Source organism: Trichoderma atroviride, chromosome 4 (assembly GCF_020647795.1).
Source record: "Trichoderma atroviride chromosome 4, complete sequence".
Lineage (NCBI taxonomy): Eukaryota > Fungi > Ascomycota > Sordariomycetes > Hypocreales > Hypocreaceae > Trichoderma > Trichoderma atroviride.
The window spans coordinates 3197975-3220934 of NC_089403.1; the positions used below are offsets into that span (position 1 = coordinate 3197975).

The 22960-nt window shown below is 50.0% G+C and overlaps 8 protein-coding genes across 8 annotated transcripts; 2 read left to right on the top strand and 6 right to left on the bottom strand.

Annotated features, from left to right (window-relative positions):
- TrAtP1_008407 (uncharacterized protein) lies at positions 1 to 1386 on the top strand. The gene is made up of 4 exons (XM_014086735.2): positions 1 to 307; positions 365 to 452; positions 518 to 651; positions 710 to 1386. The coding sequence occupies exons 1-4, from the start codon at positions 136 to 138 to the stop codon at positions 856 to 858; spliced, it is 543 nt and encodes a 180-aa protein (XP_013942210.1). The 5' UTR covers positions 1 to 135; the 3' UTR covers positions 859 to 1386.
- A 215-nt stretch (positions 1387 to 1601) lies between these two features.
- TrAtP1_008408 (uncharacterized protein) lies at positions 1602 to 2881 on the top strand. Its single transcript, XM_014086736.2, has 2 exons — positions 1602 to 2028; positions 2092 to 2881. Exons 1-2 carry the CDS (start codon positions 1661 to 1663, stop codon positions 2540 to 2542), a joined length of 819 nt encoding a protein of 272 aa, XP_013942211.2. The 5' UTR covers positions 1602 to 1660; the 3' UTR covers positions 2543 to 2881.
- TrAtP1_008409 (uncharacterized protein) lies at positions 2882 to 5610 on the bottom strand. The gene is made up of 4 exons (XM_014086737.2): positions 4894 to 5610; positions 4386 to 4632; positions 3579 to 4271; positions 2882 to 3515 (listed from the first exon to the last, which is right to left on the bottom strand). The coding sequence occupies exons 1-4, from the start codon at positions 4983 to 4985 to the stop codon at positions 3159 to 3161; spliced, it is 1389 nt and encodes a 462-aa protein (XP_013942212.1). The 5' UTR covers positions 4986 to 5610; the 3' UTR covers positions 2882 to 3158.
- Positions 5611 to 6586: 976 nt separating this feature from the next.
- Positions 6587 to 7524, bottom strand: TrAtP1_008410 (uncharacterized protein; the record flags this gene model as incomplete). Its single annotated transcript, XM_014086738.2, has 2 exons — positions 6587 to 7342; positions 7411 to 7524. 2 exons carry the CDS (start codon positions 7522 to 7524, stop codon positions 6587 to 6589), a joined length of 870 nt encoding a protein of 289 aa, XP_013942213.1.
- Positions 7525 to 11725: 4201 nt separating this feature from the next.
- TrAtP1_008411 (uncharacterized protein) lies at positions 11726 to 12406 on the bottom strand (the record flags this gene model as incomplete). The annotated part of the gene is made up of 1 exon (XM_014086739.2): positions 11726 to 12406. The coding sequence occupies one exon, from the start codon at positions 12404 to 12406 to the stop codon at positions 11726 to 11728; it is 681 nt and encodes a 226-aa protein (XP_013942214.1).
- An 826-nt stretch (positions 12407 to 13232) lies between these two features.
- Positions 13233 to 15685, bottom strand: TrAtP1_008412 (uncharacterized protein; the record flags this gene model as incomplete). Its single annotated transcript, XM_066113898.1, has 1 exon — positions 13233 to 15685. The coding sequence occupies exon 1, from the start codon at positions 15651 to 15653 to the stop codon at positions 13233 to 13235; it is 2421 nt and encodes an 806-aa protein (XP_065969987.1). The 5' UTR covers positions 15654 to 15685.
- Positions 15686 to 16764: 1079 nt separating this feature from the next.
- Positions 16765 to 19041, bottom strand: TrAtP1_008413 (uncharacterized protein; the record flags this gene model as incomplete). The annotated part of the gene is made up of 4 exons (XM_014086346.2): positions 16765 to 16826; positions 16889 to 18325; positions 18412 to 18695; positions 18944 to 19041. The coding sequence occupies 4 exons, from the start codon at positions 19039 to 19041 to the stop codon at positions 16765 to 16767; spliced, it is 1881 nt and encodes a 626-aa protein (XP_013941821.2).
- Positions 19042 to 19694: 653 nt separating this feature from the next.
- Positions 19695 to 20741, bottom strand: TrAtP1_008414 (uncharacterized protein). Its single transcript, XM_014086742.2, has 4 exons — positions 20313 to 20741; positions 20209 to 20254; positions 19982 to 20150; positions 19695 to 19917 (listed from the first exon to the last, which is right to left on the bottom strand). The coding sequence occupies exons 1-4, from the start codon at positions 20618 to 20620 to the stop codon at positions 19889 to 19891; spliced, it is 552 nt and encodes a 183-aa protein (XP_013942217.1). The 5' UTR covers positions 20621 to 20741; the 3' UTR covers positions 19695 to 19888.
- Positions 20742 to 22960: the final 2219 nt, after the last annotated feature.

Below are 22960 nucleotides of genomic sequence, written 5' to 3' on the forward strand. Positions count from 1 at the left end.
GACTGCCAGTGCCGCTAGGAAAAGAGTTGAAGATTTCAATTAAGAAAAAAAAAAAAAAAAACTGAAGCAATCATCTCTACAATCGTCTACTAAGCCATAAACCCCCGATTCACGAAGACACATAAGCCCTTCAAAATGCCCAACACTCTTCAGAAAGTCCGCAAACAGATCTCCAAGAAGCGCAATGGAGACATCAACGCACTGCATGAAAAGTCCAGAAACTCCATGAGACTACACAAGGCCGGAGTGAGAGACCAGAGACTGGAGAAACTTGCTGCCGCCAGGAGTAAGAGGGAGCAGCCCATCGGTACGCATTCCAGGGATGAGTTTATGAGTCCCAGTCCGTAGCTAACCAGTGCGTTAGTGGAACGCGTCACATTTTTCCAGCAGAATGTGAGAGACCAGGGCGCTGAGCCGCTTGAAGTGGCGGCTATCCAGGCACTCATTCACACGTTAGTATTCCATCGCTTACCACACACACAAGGACTCGAAACTGACTGTACATCCGACGAAAAAGATTTGTTCATCAGTACGATGAAGAGTACGATGCTGTGAAGAAGACTCGCCGTGCTGGACGACCGGCTAGCACCAAGGAGGACTTGTTGAGAATCAAGATGGCCGCGCTTGAAGAAGAGTACACCAAAGGATTCTGTGAGTGATTTACAAACTGTATCGACAACTAGAAACGGACGTACTAATATTGTCGTAGTGCTCCCTGATGTTACTTCAGCGGAAAACGTCAAGCTTTTGGATGGGTGGGAAGGCTCATGGGTTTACCTGACCACCATCCCCTGGATCAAAGTCACCAATACTGGCAATGTTCGCAAATCTGAGCCGCCTTCAAAGGCCCTTAACTGAAATCGCCTGTCCTCTGAAATCTTACGCACGAGGAAGCAATCAACAGCTCCCAAGCGAGCCATAAAGATCTATAGAGCACCCCTGAAGGTGGCTGCTAGCTGCCTGAGCTCGACCGATTCGCATTTTCACAAGTATAGCAAGTTGCGATTCAAAAAATGCTCTTCCATTCTACCATGGTTGAACTTTTACCGCCACAGATTTTGGACCATATGCTGGTCCCATGGGAGATTGGAGTTCAACGACGGAGCTATGTTGCTTTGGAAGAAGGCACGAAGGCCAAACTTGCGGAAAGACATGCCTTCTACTTACGAATAATGCCAGGTCTAATTTTGAGACATGGCGCAAAACTGTCGGACAGCATACTGCATACAGTTAAAAGCCGTTTCGGCAGCTCTTCTCATGTCCAATTCAGGCACTAAAACTAGACATCGCTCATTTAGCGGGATAGTGGGCCTTGTAAGGCCATGCACTTTATATATGAATAAGAATTCACAATGATTAATACATGTTCTATTTTTTTTTTCTTTTAAAAACAGATACCTAAATAAATGAATTCCCACCATATCCATCATGTCTCGCTAGTCCGTAAAGAAGTCCACAAGCTCTCCCATCTATTTGAGTGCTTGCATGCCAGTTGAATCAATCACGTGGGGCCATAGAGCTGCTTGCAGCTCCAGTAAAAAATGGGGTAGCAATGCAAAACAGCAAAAGAAAAAAAAAGTTTTAGCACTACTTCGCAGCTACTACATCATTCCCTTCTCACGAACCACCTCCAACGTCATAATTCCAAAGCAAGCCCGAAATGCTCTTCGTCAGAAACCTCGCACGAGCCGCTCCTCGGACGCTCAGCCGCACGGCCGGTGCCTCCCTGCGCCCATCGGCCATTGCTCGCCCCAGCACGTTTATCAGGTCCCCCGCCATCAAGGCCCTGCTGCCCACCCGAGCTGCCGCCTTCTCCACGACCGCTCGCCGAAGCCAAGAGGACGACGTCGACGTCGACGTTGCCCTGTCTGCCAAGCTCGACAGCGAGATCCAGATTGAGGAGGACATCAAGGTCAATGAGCAGCAGCCCGCCAGCATCAAGGACTTTCTCGACAACAGCCCTTTTGAGCTTGTCGATACTCCCGGCCAGGAGGTTGTTAAGCTGACCCGCAGCTTCAACGAGGAGAAGTAAGCTTCAATTCACTCTCTCTATATGAAGATTGAATATTGACCAAAAACTCCTCTTTGCAGAATCACCATCAGCTTCTCCATCGCTGACATCACAAACTTCGACCCCTACGCCGAGGACAACCTCTTCGAGGAGGACGAGCTCCCAGAAGAGTCCCTCCAGTCCGACAAGCAGCAGAACCCCGACGACGCCCTCGACGGCGAGGCCGACGAAGACGCCGGCGCACCCATCAACCTGTCCATCCTGATCGAGAAGCCCGGCAAGACCGACGGCGCCCTCAACATCGACGCCACCGCCCGCGACGGCGAAATCGTCGTCGACAACATGTTCTTCTACGAGGACGCCACCGTCGCCCGCATCGACTCCCCCCGAGGCCGCCCAGAAGCGCGCCGACGTCTACCCGGGCCCTCCATTTGGCAGCCTCGACGAGGACCTGCAGGTGCTGATGGAGCGCTTCCTCGAGGAGCGCGGCATCAACGAGTCCCTGGCCGTCTTTGTGCCCGACTATGTTGATGCCAAGGAGCAGCAGGAGTACATCCGCTGGCTCAAGAACGTCCGCACTTTTGTCGATGCTTAAATGCGCTGAAAGGGAGAATGGGGGAAAGGAAAGGAAAATGTACGAATCTAACGTTGGGTTTCACGGTGGAAAATGAAAAGGGAAATTATGATTTTGTTGTTGTTTGGTTTCGACACAAACATTTGTGACTATAGAAAAACTGATCTTTTTTGTTTGTTTGTTTGTTTGGGAAATGTCCTCACTCATGTATTATATAAACGGCCAACGCTGCCGCCCTCTCATGGACTGATATCATGGCAAAATTCAAAATTCAAATATATATATTTGTTATTAAGACTGGTTCCATAAGTTTGAAAAAAAAGAAACGAAATATCTATCCCAAAAAAGTAGCAACTATGTAGTGTGCTGTGAACACAATCTATGCGTATAGGCCAAATCAACCCGCGTGGTATATGTATATCATCAAGCCAGATTCAACACCTCCCTCTCTCCCTCTCTCTGCCTCTCTCTTATCCGTCCAACAAGAAAAGAAAAAAAATCTATACCAATATGCTTTATCCAATCTCTGCCATTTCTTACCCTACCTCTCGCCCTCACCTACCACACACATTTCTATAGAACGCCCTCAAGATCCCATTCGCTCTTCTGGGCAAGACCCAAAACCTGTTTGCCCTTCTCAGTGAGGTCGGGCTTACCGCCGTTGCCAACAACGTGTTCAAAGAAGACGGGCTGCCAAGTCTCCTTGTTCTCCTCTCGCTTCCGGGCCTTGTCTCGCTGGGCCTCTTCGAGGGCAACCTTGACCTCGGTTGCCTTGGAGTACTGCTTGGCGTGAATGGCCTCGGTGACGCCAGACCACAGGCGAAGCGATTCGTTGGGAAGCATCTGCTCGCTTGGGGGCAGAATCTTGGGCGCAACATTGAGTGGGACGATGTCGATAATGACGTGCTGTTCCTCGGGAGGGACCAGTTTCTGTCGCAAAACAATAGGTTAGCTCTCTTCGATACAAATAATTAACAGGGACAAAGGACGTACCACAGGCCTGGGACCTAACGTGAAAACAACCTTTTCCCTCCAGGGACCACTCAGCCGGGCCAAGACATCCTCATCCGGAACGTCCTGGACTCTGGTTTTGGTATCGTTCTCAGGGTCATACTTGAAAATGACACCATCAATCTTGTTTGTTGTGCGACCCAACCAGCCTTCCTCAACGTAGTGAAGAATGACCTTGATCTTCGTATCGGGGCATGTGATGTAAGCCATCTCGCTGACCGATACGCTCAGCGATCCGCGGAAGAGGCCACCCAGGTGGGCCGCAGGGTGTGTCAGCTGGTAGGTCTCGTTATCCCTCTTCTCAAGCGTGATGAAGATGCCCATGTTGTGCTCGCCGGGCAGCACCTTGACAGATGTGCCAGTAAACTTGGCAGTGATCTGATCAAAGCCCCTAGCCGAGATGCCCTTTTCGGGACAGGCGACATGGAAGGCACTGACGGGAGGGTGATGTGATGTCTGTTCGGTGAGGTATGAGATTCGGAGGAGCGGGGCAGCCTCGCCGGAAAGGGCACCGTGTTGAGGGACGGTCAGAGACACCGACGAAGAGCTCTTTCCGCTATTGGCGGCCACCTTCAAGTTCGCCGCTGCTCCCTTGATGGAACTCGAGCTCGAGCCGGGGGTCTGAAGGTCGACGGTGTTTATCCTGGGCGCATTATCTTCTGTCTCCCAGTTACACTGTTGGAAGTCCCGAGGTTAGCACAATGCCGTCGACTGGGAGTTGTTGACACCCAGACAAGTGTTTGACGCAACATCCAACACCGGGTAGTGGGGCTGAGGCTGGGGGCTCACCCGGAAGAACTCGCCGAGACACGAGTTGTAAGGCTTGCAGGGCTTCCCCTTTGCATATTTGAGATCTTTTGTGAGCCAGAAGCGGACTACTTCAAGCATTCGATCGAGGGGCTCGTCGGAAGTGCCGATGGCGACGAAGGCGTTGGGTGCATCGAGATAGGTCCAGTATTCGAGATTGGGGGTGGGCTCGAGCAGCTGGGAGGGGAGCGAGAATCGGACGCTGGCGAGATCAGAGACGCCGATGAATCTATTCCACAAAGCTCGTGATTAGCATGGTTTCTGACGCAAAATCCAACGTTTTTCATCTGATGAACAGCCATTCCGCATAACAGATGGATCGTCTCTCGGTGACGCGGCGCTCTGCTCTCCAAAGCCCCACTAGGCTTTACCGCCGATTTCGCGTGACGGCACTCGGTCTAGGTGATGGCATCGCCTATGCCACCGAAGCAGCACGCCATGCAGAGGCTCTGAAACGAACAAAACGGATGCCAAAAAGAACATGTCCTACTTTTTCAAGATGCCCAGAAACGTCCGCAACTTGGAGCCCTCGTTCTGGGGCTCGTCCGGCGTCGTAACGGTTGGGGGTGCTGGTGACGACATGGTGCCCCGAGTTTGAGAATAGGCTGAACAACGGTATATTGCGGGATGGAGGGGAGGCTCCTAATCGATATGCACCGCCTTTTGCCAGATGAAAAGGGGGGCGATGAATGTTTGTCGACAAAGAACAAACACTGTCGATCGGGAGAGGCGTTGGTTGAAAAGAAAAAAAAAAGATGGGCAAATAAAGTGCTCGTCTGCCTCTGACCGCAGAGTCGCGGGCCTTGTTGGGAACACGCAGGTGAGAGAGGATAGTTCAACCTTGATGCGCCGCCCCAGCCAAGAGGAAAGGGTTAAAAAAAAAAACGCTCTGGAGCCGGCCGAGCTGTGGCGTTTCAGAGCCTAGAGGGGTCGCCAGAGGGGGGGCCTAGAGGCAAGGAACAGGGATTCCCAGCGCGGCGGCAACCACTCAAGAGCGCCGCCAAGCTGGATGCGCCTCAGTGCCGGGGCGACTTTTGGAGGGTGAAGCGAACTGCCGGAGGATCGATATCTGGATGGAGGCTGCTGGAAGAATCTGGCGATGTCGTCTCCCCCCGTTGTCTTTTGTGCTCTTTCACATATAAATATTTTGTGTTTCTTCTCTTCTGCTTCTTCTTCTTTTCTCTGCTACACACTCACTGATAACCACATGCAAAAAAATAATAATCCCAGGCTAAGACGACCCTGCGTGCATGCGTGCCAAGGCGGAAGATCCGTCAGGCCAATCAACGGCGCACATGGTCAAGTCGCTGGCTCTGGCAGTGGCATCCGCAGTGGCATCCGCAGCGGCCAGCCCAGGCCGTGACCTCGACCCCGTGTTTCTGCCGGACTAGTCATACGCGATACGACAAGATGTATGCTTGGTTTATCTGTTCCTGCAAACATTGGTGCCACAAGTGCTGTTATTAGTTAGCGGTACCGCCATGTCTGCCATGGAGCCATTTGGCAGGGCAAATTTCGATGCGGACAGATATGGCCATGGATGCGCAATCGGGATTTTAGACTTTTCGGGGTGCCGCTGCAGGCCGAGTGGCGCGGGAGGCGTGTGAAGCGTCAAGAATAGCTGAAGCTTACTCAGAAAACAAAGAGGCGACGTGATTGGGATGTGATTTCTATCCCGTTTCAAAGCGCCTTACATAATCCGCATGTGCTTTGGTTGAAGCAGATCATAGTGAAGCGGTTCAGGTTTCCGCAGATTGGCATCGATGTTGGATTTGCCTCCACAATATAAGCATTGATGGGTGGCATTTTCAGGGCTTGTTCAGAATATGTGACTCATCACATGGGTATCTTGACAATAAACTGGTCATGGTGAATATTGCAACTGAGCGTTCAGCTTCATTATCATTATAAAAGCCGCCATCTAACTACTATGATATAGCGATCAACTCTGATAGAACCTGCTCATATCAGGCATCATCTGCTATCCAGTTCTAGTAGTAACCAAAACTCCACCTTTGCACTGATGCACCGAGTACTCGTGCAAACCGAGAACTCCGCCTATACCAAAGAACTCCTCGAGATAAACATTTCGCTAAATACACTGACGCTTAAAATCTTGCTCCTGCTCCTGCTCCTGCTCCTGCTCCTGCTCCTGCTCCTACCCCTACCCCTACCCCTACTCTCTACTCCCAAAACAGAGCCGAATCTGCCTCGGGAAATAGTTCCTGGTGAAGTATTTCGTGCTGCGTCTGAGTGGGGTCGATGTGCAGAAACTCAGGGATGGGAGAGCCGCCAAAAGAGGGAGTCGACATTGAAGACATGGACTGATCGCTCGCAGACGAAGGTGAAAAATCGAAAAGGGGTGGGAACATGTCTGTCGGTGCCGGCGCCTGCGTCTGTGGCATTGCGAAATCTATGTTGTTGGGACCCCATTGTGGGAAGTGGTGAGATTGCTGAGGTAGTTGCATGGTGGCAGTAGACTCATATGCCGGGGGCGGAGAAGTAGGAGACATGGAAGACGGCATAGAAGAAGAGTATTCCTGGGGAGAATATGGCTGGAGAGGAGACGATTGCTGAGAGAATCTGCGGGCGTGCTCGTCGGCATGCGGAAACATCTGAGCAAACATCTTATTGACGTCGTTTTCACGCCAACTTCGGTCAGACTCTGCCAGCAGGTCTCTCACTGTGTTGGGGTTGACGACAAATCCGGGGGGCGCGCTCAAGCCCATGGCTGTGAATCTCGGCAAAAGAGCGTCTTCTTCGTACATCTCCTTGTTGAGCACTCCGGCCTCTGAGACGAAAAATCCCTTTCCGGTACGTGCCTTGTGGATGGCACTCGCCTTGTGAGCGGACTCTATCCGAAGCTCCAAGGTGCGGTCATCCCGGCGTGAAGCGGCAACCAGCGCACGCTCTGTGAATTCGAGACGAGGAAGCTTTTTCTACACAAACAAAAAAAAAATTAATTTCACAAAGTCACCCTGGAGTGCAAGATGCAGCAACAACGTACCTCCTTCTTGTCCTTCTTGCTGGTACCACTAGTTGCTGATAAGGCGTCTCTCGACTTTGTGTGTCTTGGCTTAGTCGTGCCCTTTGGCTTGGTGGTGCCTGTCTGCCGGGCCATGGCGAAAGAGAGAAGCCAGTAGGAACTGACAAACGCTGGGTAGATCCGCAGGCAGTTGTAGACTGGTGATGAAAGTTATTCACCAGCGGCTCGCGTGGTATAATGAAGTGGTAGTTGCTATTATCAAGATGGTATAATAGCGATTAGAGATATAAGTCAGCAGAGGTTAGCCAGACAGGATGAGCACGAGGAGGGGATTGGAGAGTGGCCGCGTTTATATGTGCCAACCCCCCGGGCTCCTGCGAAACGCCATGCCTTGAATTTCGAGGCTAATACAAGCTCCCGATTTCGATCTGTGCAGCTCCAAGTTTGGGCAATCGGATTCTTGGTAAGGCGATCGATCTCGATGGCGAGAAGCAGTTAGTGTGCGACTGAGGCCAAAGTACCGGCAAAGTAGCTTGGTGTGGCGCCAGGTGTCGTTCACTGCCTGTTTGGGCAATGCTTTTTGCGGTCCTGGCCAAGGGAGGGGAGATAACGTAACGAGCAGCCACAGATGGCTTTTGTATAAGAAGGAACAGCAAGAAATTCGCTGAAGACGCTTGACACGGTCTCACGTTTCTGTACGCGCCCTCGTGCTGTGCGGGGGGCTGGCGATAGTACCTAGGTATAGTTGTATGAGAATGCAGCTCTTGCAGCGAAGCGCTCCCCCACATCCCTATCGGATCATGATGTCCAACTCGGCTGTTCCAAGATAGGAGACGTCCTATATGGCAGCCCTTGCAGTAGACATCTCCTGGCGCTGTCTCAACGCTTCCGCAAGTCGAGAGGCTTTAAGATTCGTGCCACAGTCGGTATTCCAGCTTCAATCCATCCGACTCGCCCAAGAATGCCGACCGTCGATATCCGCAAGCATCACAAACGCACAGCCAGGCAGTGTCGCTGCCAGCAACCAGCGTGAACAGAGAACATGACTACAGGCAGAGCCAGCAAACGCCCACGGAGCTTTCGCTCCGCCCCCCATTCCGTGCTGAGCCTGCCCTCCCCTAAACTGGCGGTACTTGCAGGTACAAGCGCCTCTTAACAGCGCCCCCTCAGGCTCTAGCCACAGCACCCCTGCTCGCTATCCGCGGCCTAGGCCGGAACGCGACAAGCCTGAGACCAGCTTGCACTTCACCCCGGACGCACGTCACAGCTCAGGCACTGCGTGACTGCGGGCTTGCGTCAGAGGGGCTTGCCGAACAGCGAATCTGTGCTCGCGCAGCTCTCCGCGCTGGTGCAGTGCAGCTGCAATGAGTTCCAGAAGCTTCAAGCCTGTGCTGCGCCCTGGAGTAATTGGAGCGTCATCCTGATACGATCGTCGGACGATATCGGCCGTGCTTAGATCTCTCGTCTAAAATTTAGAGAGAGAGAATAGGTGAGGCGCTCGTGAAGAGTGGCCCAAGCGCGTATTGGCGATACTTTTTGGCTCCTTTTTATTCACCTCCACGCCGACCCAAGCTGTAGCTCGACCACTCCGAATAAAGAGCAGCTCTGTCTCTTCATCTCCAGCAATTTTTGCGATTAAATTAATTACAAGGGCGGGAAACAAAATCAAAAGCAAACAATCTTTTTTTTGCTTTCAAGGCAGCTGCGTAGATCTTGTTTCACGTGGTGCTGCTTAGTACTAGTAGCTAAGGTAAGGTACCTATCCAATATTTCTCCTTGACTACAAAATGCGATGGCTGGGCATGCTCTCAAAGATTTGAGCTGGGTCAAGCTTCAACGCTCGATGCATTATACCCATGTTTGTTGCAGATTGGATTTTGAATCTTTTCATGCACGTTGCAAATTAAAATCAAGCGATTTGCAACAGTTCGGCTGTGCAAGCCAACACAGATGTAGTTGCAAAACCACTTGTCCTCTGTTCGTTGTATTGTTCAGTGCCAAGAACCGTTGGTGATAAAAATCTTGGCGTGCATTGCAAAAGCCTGTTTTCTTTTGCTTGCTGTTCCGCTCCGCAGACGATGCCGCCGGTACAGACACTTGTCATTTGGTGGCTGTACTGGACCATCTTACCATTCTCCACGCGTTCCTCCGCAACTCCTTGTCAATGGCCTGCAATTTGGCTTTCAAGCTTCCTCCTGACTAGTTACTCGGAGTATGGCCCGGTAATAACGAGACGGAACAAGCCGGAGGCGACACGATCTTGATAGCTATCTTGATGCTGGCTTACACGAGTAATGTACCGTTTACCTCCGAACTGGAGTTGTGGATGTGAAGTGCCTTGAAATATCCGGTCATCATATATACAAAGACCTCTCATCATTAATGAAGTATCATAAATGAGATGGGAATTGAGTCCTTTCTTTTCTTGGCTTATGTGGGTGGGCGGGGGAAGCACATATTTTAGGATTCTTCAAATGCAGAGACGGCGATAATAACCATAAGCGGAGTATATGAGACTAAAAAGCAGACCAGCCGTAGGTACGAGATGAAGGTAGTCCATACTCAGTATGTGGAAGAGGGCAGTCTACTGTCTTCGAGCGAGGTCTCTTAGACGAGATTTTAAGGATTTTTTAACGAGTTACTCAAGATGATAGATTGCGGATATATGTAATTCCTTAAACTTCAGTTGGTATTTTTTTCCCGGTAAAAATGATTACGGTCGCAGAGCCATTACCAGCATTAACTATACCTTACTAGGCGAGTATTTCCCACATTGTGGAATATCCTATAGCATCTGGAATTTCGAGTACGAATCGTTGGGAACTTCTTGACTCACCAGGCCACTGTATATGTGTTGATGCAGTCGCAGGAGAAGAAACTCCGGCGGTCGAATACGTACTTCTTGAAAGCTTCTGCCTACGAGGCAACCGCCGAATCGACCGGCCCGTATTATGTGGGAAGAAGTGGGAAAATGGATAAGAGAAGGCTGCACCAACGGCAACGGACAGTCTCCACGCAATGATGAAGTGGAGAATAGGAATAATTACAGAAACGTGAAGTGGAAGAAAGCCGGACGATACACTCAGAGGAGCCAGAAAAGACTGGTCGAATAGGCCCCGAGCAATGGACCTATGAGCTCATAGTTACCAAATTGATAGTTCAAGCGGGAAACAGCAAAGTTCCGATTTTTGCAAACTCAGACATGTGAGAAGAGCAAAAAAGTGGCAATGTGCACAGTTATCAATCTATAACGCTAGCACTCCACGTGGATTGTCTAAAGAACTCGACGTGCACTTCATGCTACTTCCTATTTGCTAAACAGCTTTTAAATACTTTGAGTAATCCAACAGCTGCCATTGGCGAAGCGAGGCCGAAGCCCATGCTCTAGGCTCTGGAATGAGAAACAAGAGGTGCTATTAACCTTTGCGACTTTCCTCCATAATGAGGGGCTTGTCGGCAGAATACTCCTAAAGGGGTAATTGCATTGACATTGCTTACCGACGTACTACTAAGATAGTATTAGTCGCCTGCTGAAAATGATGGCAAATGACGGTACGAGGTTTGGAGGAGGGCAAGGCCCTTTCACTGGTCACACTCGAGCCAAAGTCTGGAAAGATATATCAAATCAAATACATGAATATAAAATTACTCAACACTGCAGACAACATCATTTAATGAATTTATGTAAAGTGCCATACTGGGTATATGCTCATGCACAGTTAGATAGATGTATTAATGGTCCAAATTGGCTTCACAAGCTGCAGACAGGTACCTACTACTTGACCCAATGGCGGTTGATTAGCACTTAAATGTACTGGAAGTAACAAGTAATGCCTTTGAATACACTTTCCATTGCATTGACGCTGCTTCTTTCACTTTTGGTTAATTCGGCACAGACGTTGGTGCAACACCTCAGGCACACATTCGTCAGGCACCAAATTAAGGGAACACAAGCTTTCCTCAACAAGCGGAGCACAATCTCTCCTCAATGAATTTTGCAAACCTACCAACTCCATTTCTACCTGAACGAAAGAACAAGTGAATATATTAAAGCTTTTAACCTTATGTGTATCCCTTCCTTCCAACTTTGAAATCGCTCCTTTCTATGGCCTTTCCGTATTATGTATTCCTATTCAAGGTTAGATTTTGGAATTCTGTTTGTTCTAGGTTTCTGCCACTGACATTTCTCTAGTAAGATGCTGTCGTTATTCGACTGATGGCGTTTCACGCTCCCCCTAGCAGCTCGTGCTTTCGAAACCGTTAGCCACTCCGAATATAGGCTCCATATACACGACTGATACACACCTTTATAACGAACAAGGATAATAAAAACATTTCACTTGTAACTCTGGTTGTCGGCATCGCTCATCTCGGCGTCTTCATCGATAATGCCAGATGGTCCTGTGCCCGTTTGGCTGTAGAAGCCGTGAAAAGGCGGCTGGAGATTCGGATTGATGGTGTGACTGGCTTGAAACCCATGCTGGCTGGCGGGCATAGCATGGAGCCGACCACCACTTCTCTCAAAAAGATGCTGTTCTACTCTGAAGTTGGCGGCTCCAGAGTTGATTGGTTGATATGCTGCTTGAGTGTTGACGAATCCGATACCTTGGCTAGCGGAGGCAGGAACTGCAGGTCTCGAAAAGACGGCCGATTGCGCCTCAGGAGAGACACCATGGTTGTATTGAGAGTTGGCATGCATCATCCACGATCGCGAGGCGTTCTGAGCTAAACTCATTTTCAAAGGGTTCTGGTACAGCTCAGGTCCGGCCATGCTCTGCGGAATGAAGCCCGTCTGAAAGCTCGGATGAATGTTCATAGGAGCAACCGAAGCAAAGCGGCCAACTCGAGACGCTCGAGGAGTCATCTCCTGGTCATCTCCATCTTGGCGGGGTGGGTTGGTAGGAGTGCCAGCACGAGGAGTTCGGCTTGAAGCAGTTCTTTGCCTGGCTCGAGCCGCGGCCTCAGAAGCTGGCGAGCCCTGGGCAGTTCCAGTCAAGTCGTATCCGGAACGGGGCATCTTTGTGGGTGTGTGGTTGAGGAAGAGTAACAGATATTTGGGGTGGAGATTGGTTATAGGCGAAGGGTGACAACGACGACGACGAAGAAGAAGAAAACGAAGTGTAATAATAGAAACAAGATAATCTTCTAGTTTACAGTCAAAGGCTTAAAAGATGCGCTTCACCAAACCGATATATAAATGTCTCCACGCGATGGTGAAATTATGTGTATTCGGGAGTGAAGCAGCTTGCAAACGACATGATAATGCCGCCTCACTCCCGAATACCGTGCCCTGAGAGAATGCGCGATTCCGCAAATGCGGGTAGAGACTCACTTCTCAATCAGATTTCGCCAACTTTACCAGCTAGCCGGTTAATGGGCGTTTGTAAACGACAAAAAGGGGGCAGGCCCCCTTGCCATGTTATTATTCGGCAGGAGCTAGGCAGATTGTTTGCGAGCCGGCAAGAAGATTTACAGCAAGGTTCAATTAAATGAACGATTAGACGGGAGCTACCGCAGCGGCAATAGCCATGCAAAACGGAGAAAGAAGGTACCATGTATGTAGAGAGCATTGTCATCCTTTAGTGCTACGGCGCTTTGACGTGGGAATATTGTGTTTGTGGACATCAAGACAATCCTGATCCTGGCTTCGTTGAATTAAACGGATAGCTTCCGGCTCCCTAATATTGAATGGCTTTTTTTGTGGTATATACATTTTTTTTTTTCCTAAAATAGACTCTATTACATGCGAGTGATATATGCAAAGCCCTTTGTCGAGCAGTTTTATCGTTTGTCTCCCCTTTTTTGCCAAACGCTTAGATCGCCAGGTAATGAGAGCAGTGTCTCTACTCTTCGGCATCAGCCATCTCCACATCTTCACTCTTGGACTTCTTCTTCTTCTTCTTTTCCTTCTCCTCTCCTACTCCGTCGGTCTTTTTCTCCTTCTTTTCCTTCTTCTCCTTCTTTTCTTTTATCTCCTTCTTTTCTTTCTTTTCCTTCTTCTCCTTCTTTGCCTTCTTCTCCTTCTTTGCCTTCTTCTCCGTATCTTCTTCTTCTCCCCTCTTCTCATCGCCCTCTACATTCTTCTTCTCTCCATCTTCCTCCATCTTCTCCTGGCTTTCTCCGTCTTCCTCCATCTTGTTCTGTTCCTCATCAGCCACCTCAGCATTCTTAGCTGCCTTTCCTTCCCCATTGGCCTTTGGTTCTCCCTTGTTCTTGGGGGCAGCAGCTTGTGGAGCCTTGATCTCATCAAGCTCCTTCATCCAGTTCTTCCAATCAAAGCGTCGTGTCTTCCACATGTCTCCCTTCCATGTTCGCCAAACGCTTCTGCCCATCCATGATTCTCTCAGCATGGATTCATGCGCGCCTAGAGAGGTCATGATCTTGTCTTTGATGTGATGCGGTACGCTCCAGTCCTTGCCCTTGCTAGGGATCTCGGCTACGGCGTTGATGAGGTTGTGGCCGTATTGGTTCGTGGCTAGCTCCGGGATGTGTGGTAGTAGCGTGTTAACAAGGCCTTTTTGGAAGATTGAGTTGGTAGAGGGTGTTGCGATTGCGGTAGTGAGAACGGTAACGGTAGGCAGGGAAGTAGTGGCGAGACGAACGACAAGGTCGGATGGTAGAGCGAGGATGGACTCTTGAACGCCCTTGGATGGGCCAGAAATTGACAGCAGGGTCGTAAGTAGGTTGGCTCCGTGAGACTGGATGGCATATTCATTCTTGCTAAGCTGCTGCACGTCCTTCTTTTTCTTGTCTTCCTCTTCACTGGTTGAAAGAGAGCAAAGAGTCGTTACAAGGTCCGCAGGCTGCTTGCCGCATCCTTCTTTGAGTCTCTTCATGAGCTTTCTGATTTCGTCATTGATGTTTCTGGCAGCGCATCGCTCAAAGAGGGCTGCTATGACATTGTATCTGGATTTGGAGACTAGTTGAGGCACGGTGGGCGCAATTTGATCGACAGCCTTGGCAAGATCATCCTTGCCTAGCCGCTTGAGTACTCGGATAGCAGGGTAGCAAGAGATGTCGTTTCGTACATAGCCTTGTATCCTGGGCAGGAATATGTTTTGGTTGAGGGCCTTAAAAATCTTTCCTGGCGCATGGGTGATGAGTGTTTCGACAAGTCGCGAACCAATCTGGTCATAAATCATGCCATTGATAAATTCGGAAGCGGCAGAAGAACCGTCAGACAGTGATTTGGGAGCCCCGGGGAGAAGCTGCTGGAGAAGAGAAGGCGAAGAAGGCTCTTCCGCCTTGTCCTTCTCGCCCTTGGCCTCGCCCTTGTTGAGCGTCAAGTCGAGTTCCAAGATGAGCTGGAGAATGGGGTTACCGATGGGGTGCTTGGCCAAGACTTGGATTCCTGTGGCATCCATTCCAGAGACGGCGTCTTGCATGATCTTGTTGGCCGCCATGGTAAAAGATGCTGGTACAGCTCGTTTGCCATGATTCTGTGCATCCGCCGCCGATGATCCACTAACGGTAATCTTCTCCTTTCTTTTGCTCTTCAACAAAGTACGCGACGATTGTTCCTCCAAGGGCATTCCAGACAGCACCAGCAGCAGCACTCGCAGCGTATGTGAAGCGAAGCGGTCGGTGATGAGGTAGCCCAAGCTTCCCTCCAGCTCGTCCAGCGTAGCCAAAAACAGGCGCTCCATGGATGCTGCCGGTTGCTGTTCGTCAACATCTGCTCCCTTGGTGTCCATTACAAATTCTTCGAATCCAGCCAGCTCCTGCGTGACAACGCCGGCAGAGCGAAGGAAGAGCGCCTCGCAGCAGTGACTGGCAAAGCGATGCTGCACAAGCGACAAGAAGTGGCCGCCGAATGCCTCAAATAATTGCTTCTTCTGAGCCGTATCGGCGAGCTGTATCAGGCGCTCCATTAGGCGAGAGCAAGACTGGCTGCTGGCAATCTTGCACTCTTTGCCTTTTGCTTCGCGATAGACGCTCTGCAGAAAGATGTCTCGGTCCTCGGGGGTTGGGAATTGGTTCAGCTCAAGCATCTCGTCGGCGCGGCGAAAGTATTCTTGCTCATCGTCAGCAAGCATGCCAAAGAATTCCCTTTCGCTGGGACCACTCTGGTGATGTGAGAATTCCTGATCGCCATTTCCGTACTCGTTGCCGTTGCTGTATTCGTTGTCATTGTTGTAGTCGTTGCCGTTGTACTCGTCATCTCGGCGCGGGCGCTTCGCTTCTACGTCGAAATTTCCTTCCGCATCCTCGTATCTCTTGCGCTTCTCGCGGTCACCGCCTCGTTTTGTTCTCGGCTTCGGCATTGTGTTCTGGGCGATTGGGCGGACTGACGCTTGGGTGAGCAAAGACGGCTCTGGGAACTTTTTTTTCTAGAGTGAAGACTATCAGCGATAAGATCTTATCGCAGCTAGCGTGCATGTATGTATGTAGGTACCCAAGGGGTGCGAAGAGAAAAAAAAAAAGGACTACAGAATAGGAATACACACACAAGTTTTAATTATAAACACTATTTTATTGAAAAAGCTATTTAATATCCTAAATCTATTATTTAATACTAGATTTTAAATATGGCTTAGTAGTAGTAGTAGTAGTAGTAGTAGTAGTAGTAGCAGTAGTAGTAGTAGTAGTAGTAGTAGCAGCAGTAGCAGTAGTGCTTTACAAATTCACCACTTCTGACAAACATAACGATAGCAAAGCCAGGTGTGAAAACGGGACTAGAAAGTTCAAGACAAAACTGACATTTGCTATCATCTATTCCCTTCTCAAAAATGCACTTGATGTATCATGGATCCTCGTATTCTAAGCGAGTGCATGCGCTAGCCATACGCTGAACTAAAACAGGGGGGTACGTGTACATACAATCAGAAAGGAAACCGAAGAGCAATAATGAATAAATAACAGGGCCATGGAAGGTGAGAGTGATGGGAAACGGGAACGAAGTGCAAAATGAGAAGCATAAAGTGCCAAGACTAAGCAGAAGAAAAGGGGGGAAATCGTATAATCCACCTGTTCCCATATACCGTGCCAAATTCCTAAGACGCCAATTGTTAAGTCGTAAAATATCATAAAATAACACTACTAGTCTATGTTTGGGGGAACGAAAAATCTCGACGACGCAATGCAAATATGTTGAATGAGTGGGGATGACTCAACGTCGTCGACAAGAGAAAGAACAGGAATATCCCGGTTTGCTACTAAAGCATGTATGCATTGGTGTGCGGGTGCATGGCTTGTACGTAATCGCCGAATATAGATGCTGAGCCACGCGTGCTTTCTAGGTAAAATGCCCCAGTCATGTCGTATGCTGGCCCATCGCGAGATAGGCAACGGACTTGCTAGCAGCGGCCAGGCGCATCGGTCTATTTCCCACGATAGAAACTGATGGGTCTCAACAAACGGAGCCAAAGACATAGTCTAGGGGTTGTTAAGCAGCAATGTTGATCCGTTCATGAGATCTGCGTTAAACGTCCACTTGGCTATGAGTGGATGTGTTAGTAACGGTCGAGAAAGAATAGTCATGAGGCTTCGTTGATCATACCTTTGGCAAGGTTCTCGGCAGTATCTTCAAGCAGAATAATACGTCTCTTGTTGCAATAAGATGTCTTGTCCATGATATCGACCTTCAGCTTCGGGTCGGATAGCTCATTGATGGGCTTCTCAAACATCTCAGACAAGTTCTCAACAGCCATTTCAAGATCCTTTTGGTTGTCCTCAAAAATCTCTGTCAAATTGGTCTTGGCCAGATAAAAGGCAAAAGCGTAAGTCCACTTGAGAGTCTGTCTGCAGGTCTGAAGGGCCTGAGACGCAGAGTTGAGATACTGCACTTCGATCCAGGACATGCCTGATGTGGTCTGGAGCTGCACCATCTTCTTCTCAGTCTTCTGCGCAATATCTTTGTCCAGTTTAGCGGACTGCTCGTGGTTGGCATATCGGTTATAATAGTGCAAGTATCGTTCAAGAGACGTGCGTGATCTGGTCTGCGCATCCCTCGCTTCGGCTCCGCTCTTCTCCTCGTATCTATTGCAGTTGTACCAGCTTGTGCCGTGCTCAGACCACAGGCCCATGCACATCCAACAAAACTCATACTTGCATTTCCTGCATGTCATATGGTTGCACCCGCCATTCTTTTCAATCGTCGAACTGCACTTGGGACATTCCTTTGTGTGCGCCGAGATCCAGTTGGCCGTTTCTGAGTCATCAGCACACTTTTTCAGCCATCGTTTGACCAGATCACAGGGTGCTGGTTGATGGTCGGGGTTTGCGCATCCAAAGCAGAACCGGTTGCCACAGAGACATTCCACAGTAGGGACAATCTTATCCAGGTCCTTCTTCTTAACGCCGCATTCGATGGCATTCGGGCAGTCCGGAGCCGGGCACCACTTGAAAGTATCTTTGTCTTCCACGTATGTGCGGTTGAGCAATTCACTATAGCGAACCGTCAGCTCCGGAGTGACGAGGAGGTCGAGTGACCGCGAGTCCAAAATCCGACCACATCCATCTGAAGGACACTGGATTCTAGCAGACTCTCCTTCGTCTTGGATTTTCTGTGTGAGGTATTGGCGGTAGCAATTAACACAGTAGCGGTGACCGCACTTCATAGCGAAGGTCTGTAAGCCGTCCTCATCTTCACAGCAGATGTCGCATACAAAGCCGGGAACGGCCTGCAGTTTTGGCTGGGTGGAGGAATTACTGTTCAAGCCAGCGGCTTCTAGAACTTTTTCTGGGCGGTCCATGTAGTCTTCTAGTAGTCTTTCTTTGTTCCATCGAAAGTAGCGTAACATGATGGCTGCATCCTCTTTGGTCAAGTCCAGAATCAGGTTGACGTCGCTCATCATGTCATCCTGCTGGCGCCTAATATCGGAAGGCTCGAGAACCTTGAAAGACACCGCGTGAGCGGCCGCCTTTTTCTTGTCCATGTCTTTTGCTGACAGTCCAAAGTCTGGGTCGGGTTCGTCAAAATCATCCTCGTCGAAATCTGAGAAACAACATGGATTAGTCAGGCTCACGGGGAAGGAGCTTCCGAGAAGGCCGGGTGAGTGCAGACAGCGGAGTTGGACTTACCATCTGGACCGGAGAGTTCATCGCCGCTGTCATCTTGCATGATTTCATCATCATCAGTCGAGATGGGAGACATGTATTCTTCCTCGGAGTCCATATCGCCGGTGGTTTGGGGCGTGGGTGGTGCGGCAGGCAGACTGGCTGAGGCGACGATTTTCTTCTGGGGAGTGCTCTCGGCGTCTGCAGATGTGATCGTCGCCTCGGCAGCCTTTCGCTTTCTCGTTATGGGAGGAATCGTGACGGTGGTGAGCGGGCAAGCAGCAAGCCTGCAGGTCGACGACGGTGCGCTGGCAGACGAAATAGTGATGCAGCACGCTAAGAGGGGCCCTTGTGACGGCACTCGGTGGGCTCAGGTGCACGCCGGATCGGTGGGACGAGAAGGACGGGAACCAGGCGAGGACAGCGCGCTGCTGCGTGTTCAGGGCGATGTAGGACGACGTAGGGCGAAGATGTGACGGCGTGGCGAGCCGGGTGAATCGAGCAGAAGAAAGGTTCTGAGCAGATGCGTCAAATCATCGTCTAAGTGATTCAGGACAAGATGAAGAGAATGGAGTTGGGCAGGTCGAGCGCCGAATAAGGTGCCGGCATTTCTTCGGCAGCGGCTGAGTCAGGCGGCGGCGGCGGTGGGCCCATCAGGTGGCCAACGGCAGGCCTGCGCGAGAGATCTTGCGGGCAGTCTTAGCGCATCGCAGCCGCCTAGCTGGGGGGTAGCCAGGCAGCCAATGGCCGGATGCATCTTGGCCACTGCTCGGGCTTACCAAGAGGAGAAAAAGAAGATGGCAGAGGAAAAGTCGGCTGGATGCCTAAACTGAGGAAGTGGTGCTGTCACAACTTAGCAATACATCCCTATCAGACTTTTACCCTTTCAGCAAACACCGAAAATTGGCAGTTTACTTCATAATCACTAGTAGTATCTTCTCCAGGTATATGACATGTAGGTACGTGTATGTATTCACCACAGGGAAAACTTATTTGTAAGACGCCGAGTAGCGGTGTATAAAGACCGCGTCCCTGGTGAGAGTGAGAACGGTCAGTCTCAGCTAGATATTTCGAAGCCTTGTCCAGGGATTCACATCAGGCAGGAGGCTTACAGGCTTGCTACAAGTGTCTTATGTCATCCATGATCCCTATATCAAGGGCAGCCGTAGTGCAATGTACCTACTCAGGCACGAACTTTTGTCTCTTAATAGGAAAGCTATCCAGCACCCCAGCTATATCTCAACAAGGCAGTTGGTGTATATGTATAAAATTACTTGATTACCATATACTCTTAAGTGCGGCAGTAGTAGCGGTATACATGTATTCATTGTAAAGCTATAAGTATTTCCATTGTTGGATGCGTATGAGCAACATGTTTCCTTTGTGGCCAATAGTATACACTAATACTCAAAAAGAGAGCAAGCCAAGCATGACTTGACATGGCCCAGGCACAACGGTTTCCTATAAATCCAAATCTCTGTCCATACATTCGCTCTACCTCTTAGTTGAGAACTTGCTCGGCCATTGACACTAAATGAAACAATGGGTCAATACTTGTCGCCTAAGCAATGCTTTAAATTAGATGAAAACTCACCGGCGGTGCCTGTGCTGTCTGGCTCGACATAAGCAGCAGTGACTTTGCCGTTTTCAATCTTCAAGGCGTAGCGCTTGCTTCGAGTGCCGCCAAGGACAGGGGCAGCATCGTCAAAGTCAAGTTCAAGTGCCTTTGTGAACTCGGCAGTTGGATCGGCAACAAATCGAATCTAGGAAAAATCAGCGGCAGCTTCTCTTTGGCGGTAATTGATGGCAGCAACAACTCACGCCAGTCTCTCCGGCAGGGTCCAGCTGATCTTGCCAAGCCTTCATGCTGTAGAAGACAATTAGCCATCATATTCAGGCGTCTTGATGAGATTGCGATTCCTTACACAAAGGGGTCATTGACGGCGACGACAAACACCTGGCCGGAGCTCTTGAGGTTGGGGTGGTTAATGTACGAGGGAATGTGCTTGGTGGAGCAGGTGCCGGTGAAGGCGCCGGGCACGCCAACAATGTAGCCGTTGCCCTTCTGGAACTCCTCGGCCAGGTTGACCTTGCTGGCGGCTGAGTTCTCGAACAGCTCGAAGCTTGGGAGCTCGTCCCCTGCCTTGACAAAGGCCCGGGGCGTGGAGTGGAAGCCACGCGCAGCGGCGGGGCGTGCCAGGGCAATTCGGCGGAGGGGCAGACGGAACGCCATTATCAGCGGTGTTTGGGCTTGGGTATGTAAGACTGCCTGACAGCTAAAGTGGTGATGGCGGGGGGAGAATGGCAGAAAGGGACAAGGTGAGTGAGCTTCAGAATGACGAGTGGCGTCAACGACGCGAGCTACTAGTACAGTCAGCCGGGCCCCGTCGGCTTATAGCCTGCCGGCCCCGCCCGCGCCGTAAATTCTTGTCCTCCGTTCAATGTTGGCCACTGTAATATACTCGTAACTGCATGTTGGACATTGCATCCTCTGTCTTACCCTACATATTGGCCAATATCACCATGGAGCTCTATGATATGGGCATTCTATTGTCGTTGACGTCCATAGGAACATCAATTAATTACTAAGTCTCTCAAAATATTGCATGTAGGAATATGTGATACTTTCGTCATTTATCAAGTTTATGGCTCCTGCTCGCGGCATGCTTTACAATAGAGAACATTGAAGCGTCCAACACTAGGTCGTACTGTCAAGCGCGATATTTGCCCACAAACAGGGGTTGATAGAGTTCGTTCACCAACAACAGGCCGAAGCACTTTGCCTTATTTGTCGCTCATCGCACTATCTCCCCCTCTTCTCGTCACAAATGATAGAATTAAGATGCAATCTAGCTCCGCGCGCAATTTAATAGTTTGCGTAGCGAAAGCAAGACGGAGAGGCTAGGTGGATGATACGAGCTTACAGTTGAGGTCTACATGTACACGAAATTGACACCTTTGCACTTTATTGCTCTATAGCATGACGATACAACACGGTGCATGTACGTCTTGTATATGCACTCACATTGGCAACTGTTACTTGAAAATTCCCAGCATCGGGCTGTTGAAGTGGTTCATGCACCTGTCCGTCGAATGGCTTCGTCTATCACGTCCCGGACGAACTAGTGGCGCTTGGGAGGCTTGCCGGCAAAAGGGGCTACTACAAGCACATGTATTCTGACGTACCCATGCCGGCAAAAAAACTCACTCGGCAACCAGCAGATCACAGGGGGGGTTAAAGCACGGGCAGTGCAGAGGGACGTGCTTTGGTGATGGACCGTTGGGGAGTTTCCTGCATTCTGGGATTGTTCTGGGTTTGCTGTGAGATTGAAGGACTGGGACAAGAGGCACCGCAGGCTGCATGCGCATGTGTAAGGACACACCAGTCAGATATCGGGCATGGCAGAGCCGGAGCGGCCTCAGCGAAGAGTGCGCGTTTGGGAGATGACCTGAGGATTTGTGGATTCTACCGACTAGAGAGAGAGCGTGGGGGGCGAGCAAGGCGCATAGACTTGTAGTAACATGAATACTTTGCAGATTGTTGGTCGTACAGAGTATAATTAGATCGATCTTTACCCATATAGAGGAATCACTGCATTAGCACACGAGGAGTTGCATGAGGAGGGCGGTTATCTTCGCAGCCGCCAGGGTTGGATTATCTATCCGAGCCTGATGCTCCATAATCCCTCTGTATTCGGTACTACTGTTCCTTACTATCTGTACGAATTGATCATATCTCTCTTCCTTTTCCTCTCGCCGTTTTTAGTCCTTTTCCCGGGAATTATATTCAGTTGGCATTCCGTAATCCGTGCCTGGCCCTATGCCGCATTTGGCACCAGCCCGCTCCCCAGCGATTTTATCTCACTTTTTTTCTTCTAACCAGTCATGGGACCCCTTGACGAGCGGATATTTTTTGTAAGTGGGCTTGTGCAGGGAGAGTGAGTGGAGGCCATGAAAGGTTGCGGCCCGTGGAGGGAGAGGTGCCTATCATTTGCAGTAAAACGTACTGTAGAACAGCAGTAGCAGTAGCAGTAGCCGTAGCAGAATGCGTTACTTCGTCGACACGTGTAAGGGGCTGAGCATGATTTGATACTGGGAACTGGATAAACAATTCGACAAAAAATCGTATGTTTTGCATGGCGATCCTCAAGACTGCGACGCCGTGTCCAAGAAATATAGTAGGACATCGCACGGAATACAAGAATCGCAGCGCCAAGGGGGCGAAATCGAAGCAGCACTTGCGTTGCAGACCATCCTCCGCTTACAGCGAAATACCTACTGTAGGACAGGCAAAGGCATCAATATCTGGCTCCAGTCCCCACCTGCCCCTGGCGCATCACCCATGCTACTCCAGACATGGCGACAGGCCGCTCACCAGCAACTGGTGCGTTTCAGCAAAAAGATTGATCAGTGTGCTGATACATGATACATGGCGCTTGCCAGGGGCTGGTCTGGAGTGCATGTATTGAGTTTTGCACGGAGCAACAGGTACTCTGTACTAGTCGCTGCTAACCTGCGTCTATTTGATCCCTTAGTATTATCTTGTACTAGTACAGCCGTCTGTGCGAACGCC

Coding starts and splice junctions, on each gene's coding strand:
- TrAtP1_008408 (XM_014086736.2), top strand. CDS start 1,661: ATGCTCTTCGTCAGAAACCTCGCACGAGCCGCTCCTCGGACGCTCAGC. Junction 2,029..2,091: donor CGCAGCTTCAACGAGGAGAA/GTAAGCTTCAAT, acceptor TCCTCTTTGCAG/AATCACCATCAGCTTCTCCA.
- TrAtP1_008414 (XM_014086742.2), bottom strand. CDS start 20,620: ATGGCGTTCCGTCTGCCCCTCCGCCGAATTGCCCTGGCACGCCCCGCC. Junction 20,255..20,312: donor GCCGTCAATGACCCCTTTGT/GTAAGGAATCGC, acceptor TGTCTTCTACAG/CATGAAGGCTTGGCAAGATC. Junction 20,151..20,208: donor ACCCTGCCGGAGAGACTGGC/GTGAGTTGTTGC, acceptor GATTTTTCCTAG/ATTCGATTTGTTGCCGATCC.
- TrAtP1_008407 (XM_014086735.2), top strand. CDS start 136: ATGCCCAACACTCTTCAGAAAGTCCGCAAACAGATCTCCAAGAAGCGC. Junction 308..364: donor TAAGAGGGAGCAGCCCATCG/GTACGCATTCCA, acceptor CCAGTGCGTTAG/TGGAACGCGTCACATTTTTC. Junction 453..517: donor ATCCAGGCACTCATTCACAC/GTTAGTATTCCA, acceptor CCGACGAAAAAG/ATTTGTTCATCAGTACGATG.
- TrAtP1_008409 (XM_014086737.2), bottom strand. CDS start 4,985: ATGTCGTCACCAGCACCCCCAACCGTTACGACGCCGGACGAGCCCCAG. Junction 4,272..4,385: donor GTCTCGGCGAGTTCTTCCGG/GTGAGCCCCCAG, acceptor GACTTCCAACAG/TGTAACTGGGAGACAGAAGA. Junction 3,516..3,578: donor CGTTAGGTCCCAGGCCTGTG/GTACGTCCTTTG, acceptor GTTTTGCGACAG/AAACTGGTCCCTCCCGAGGA.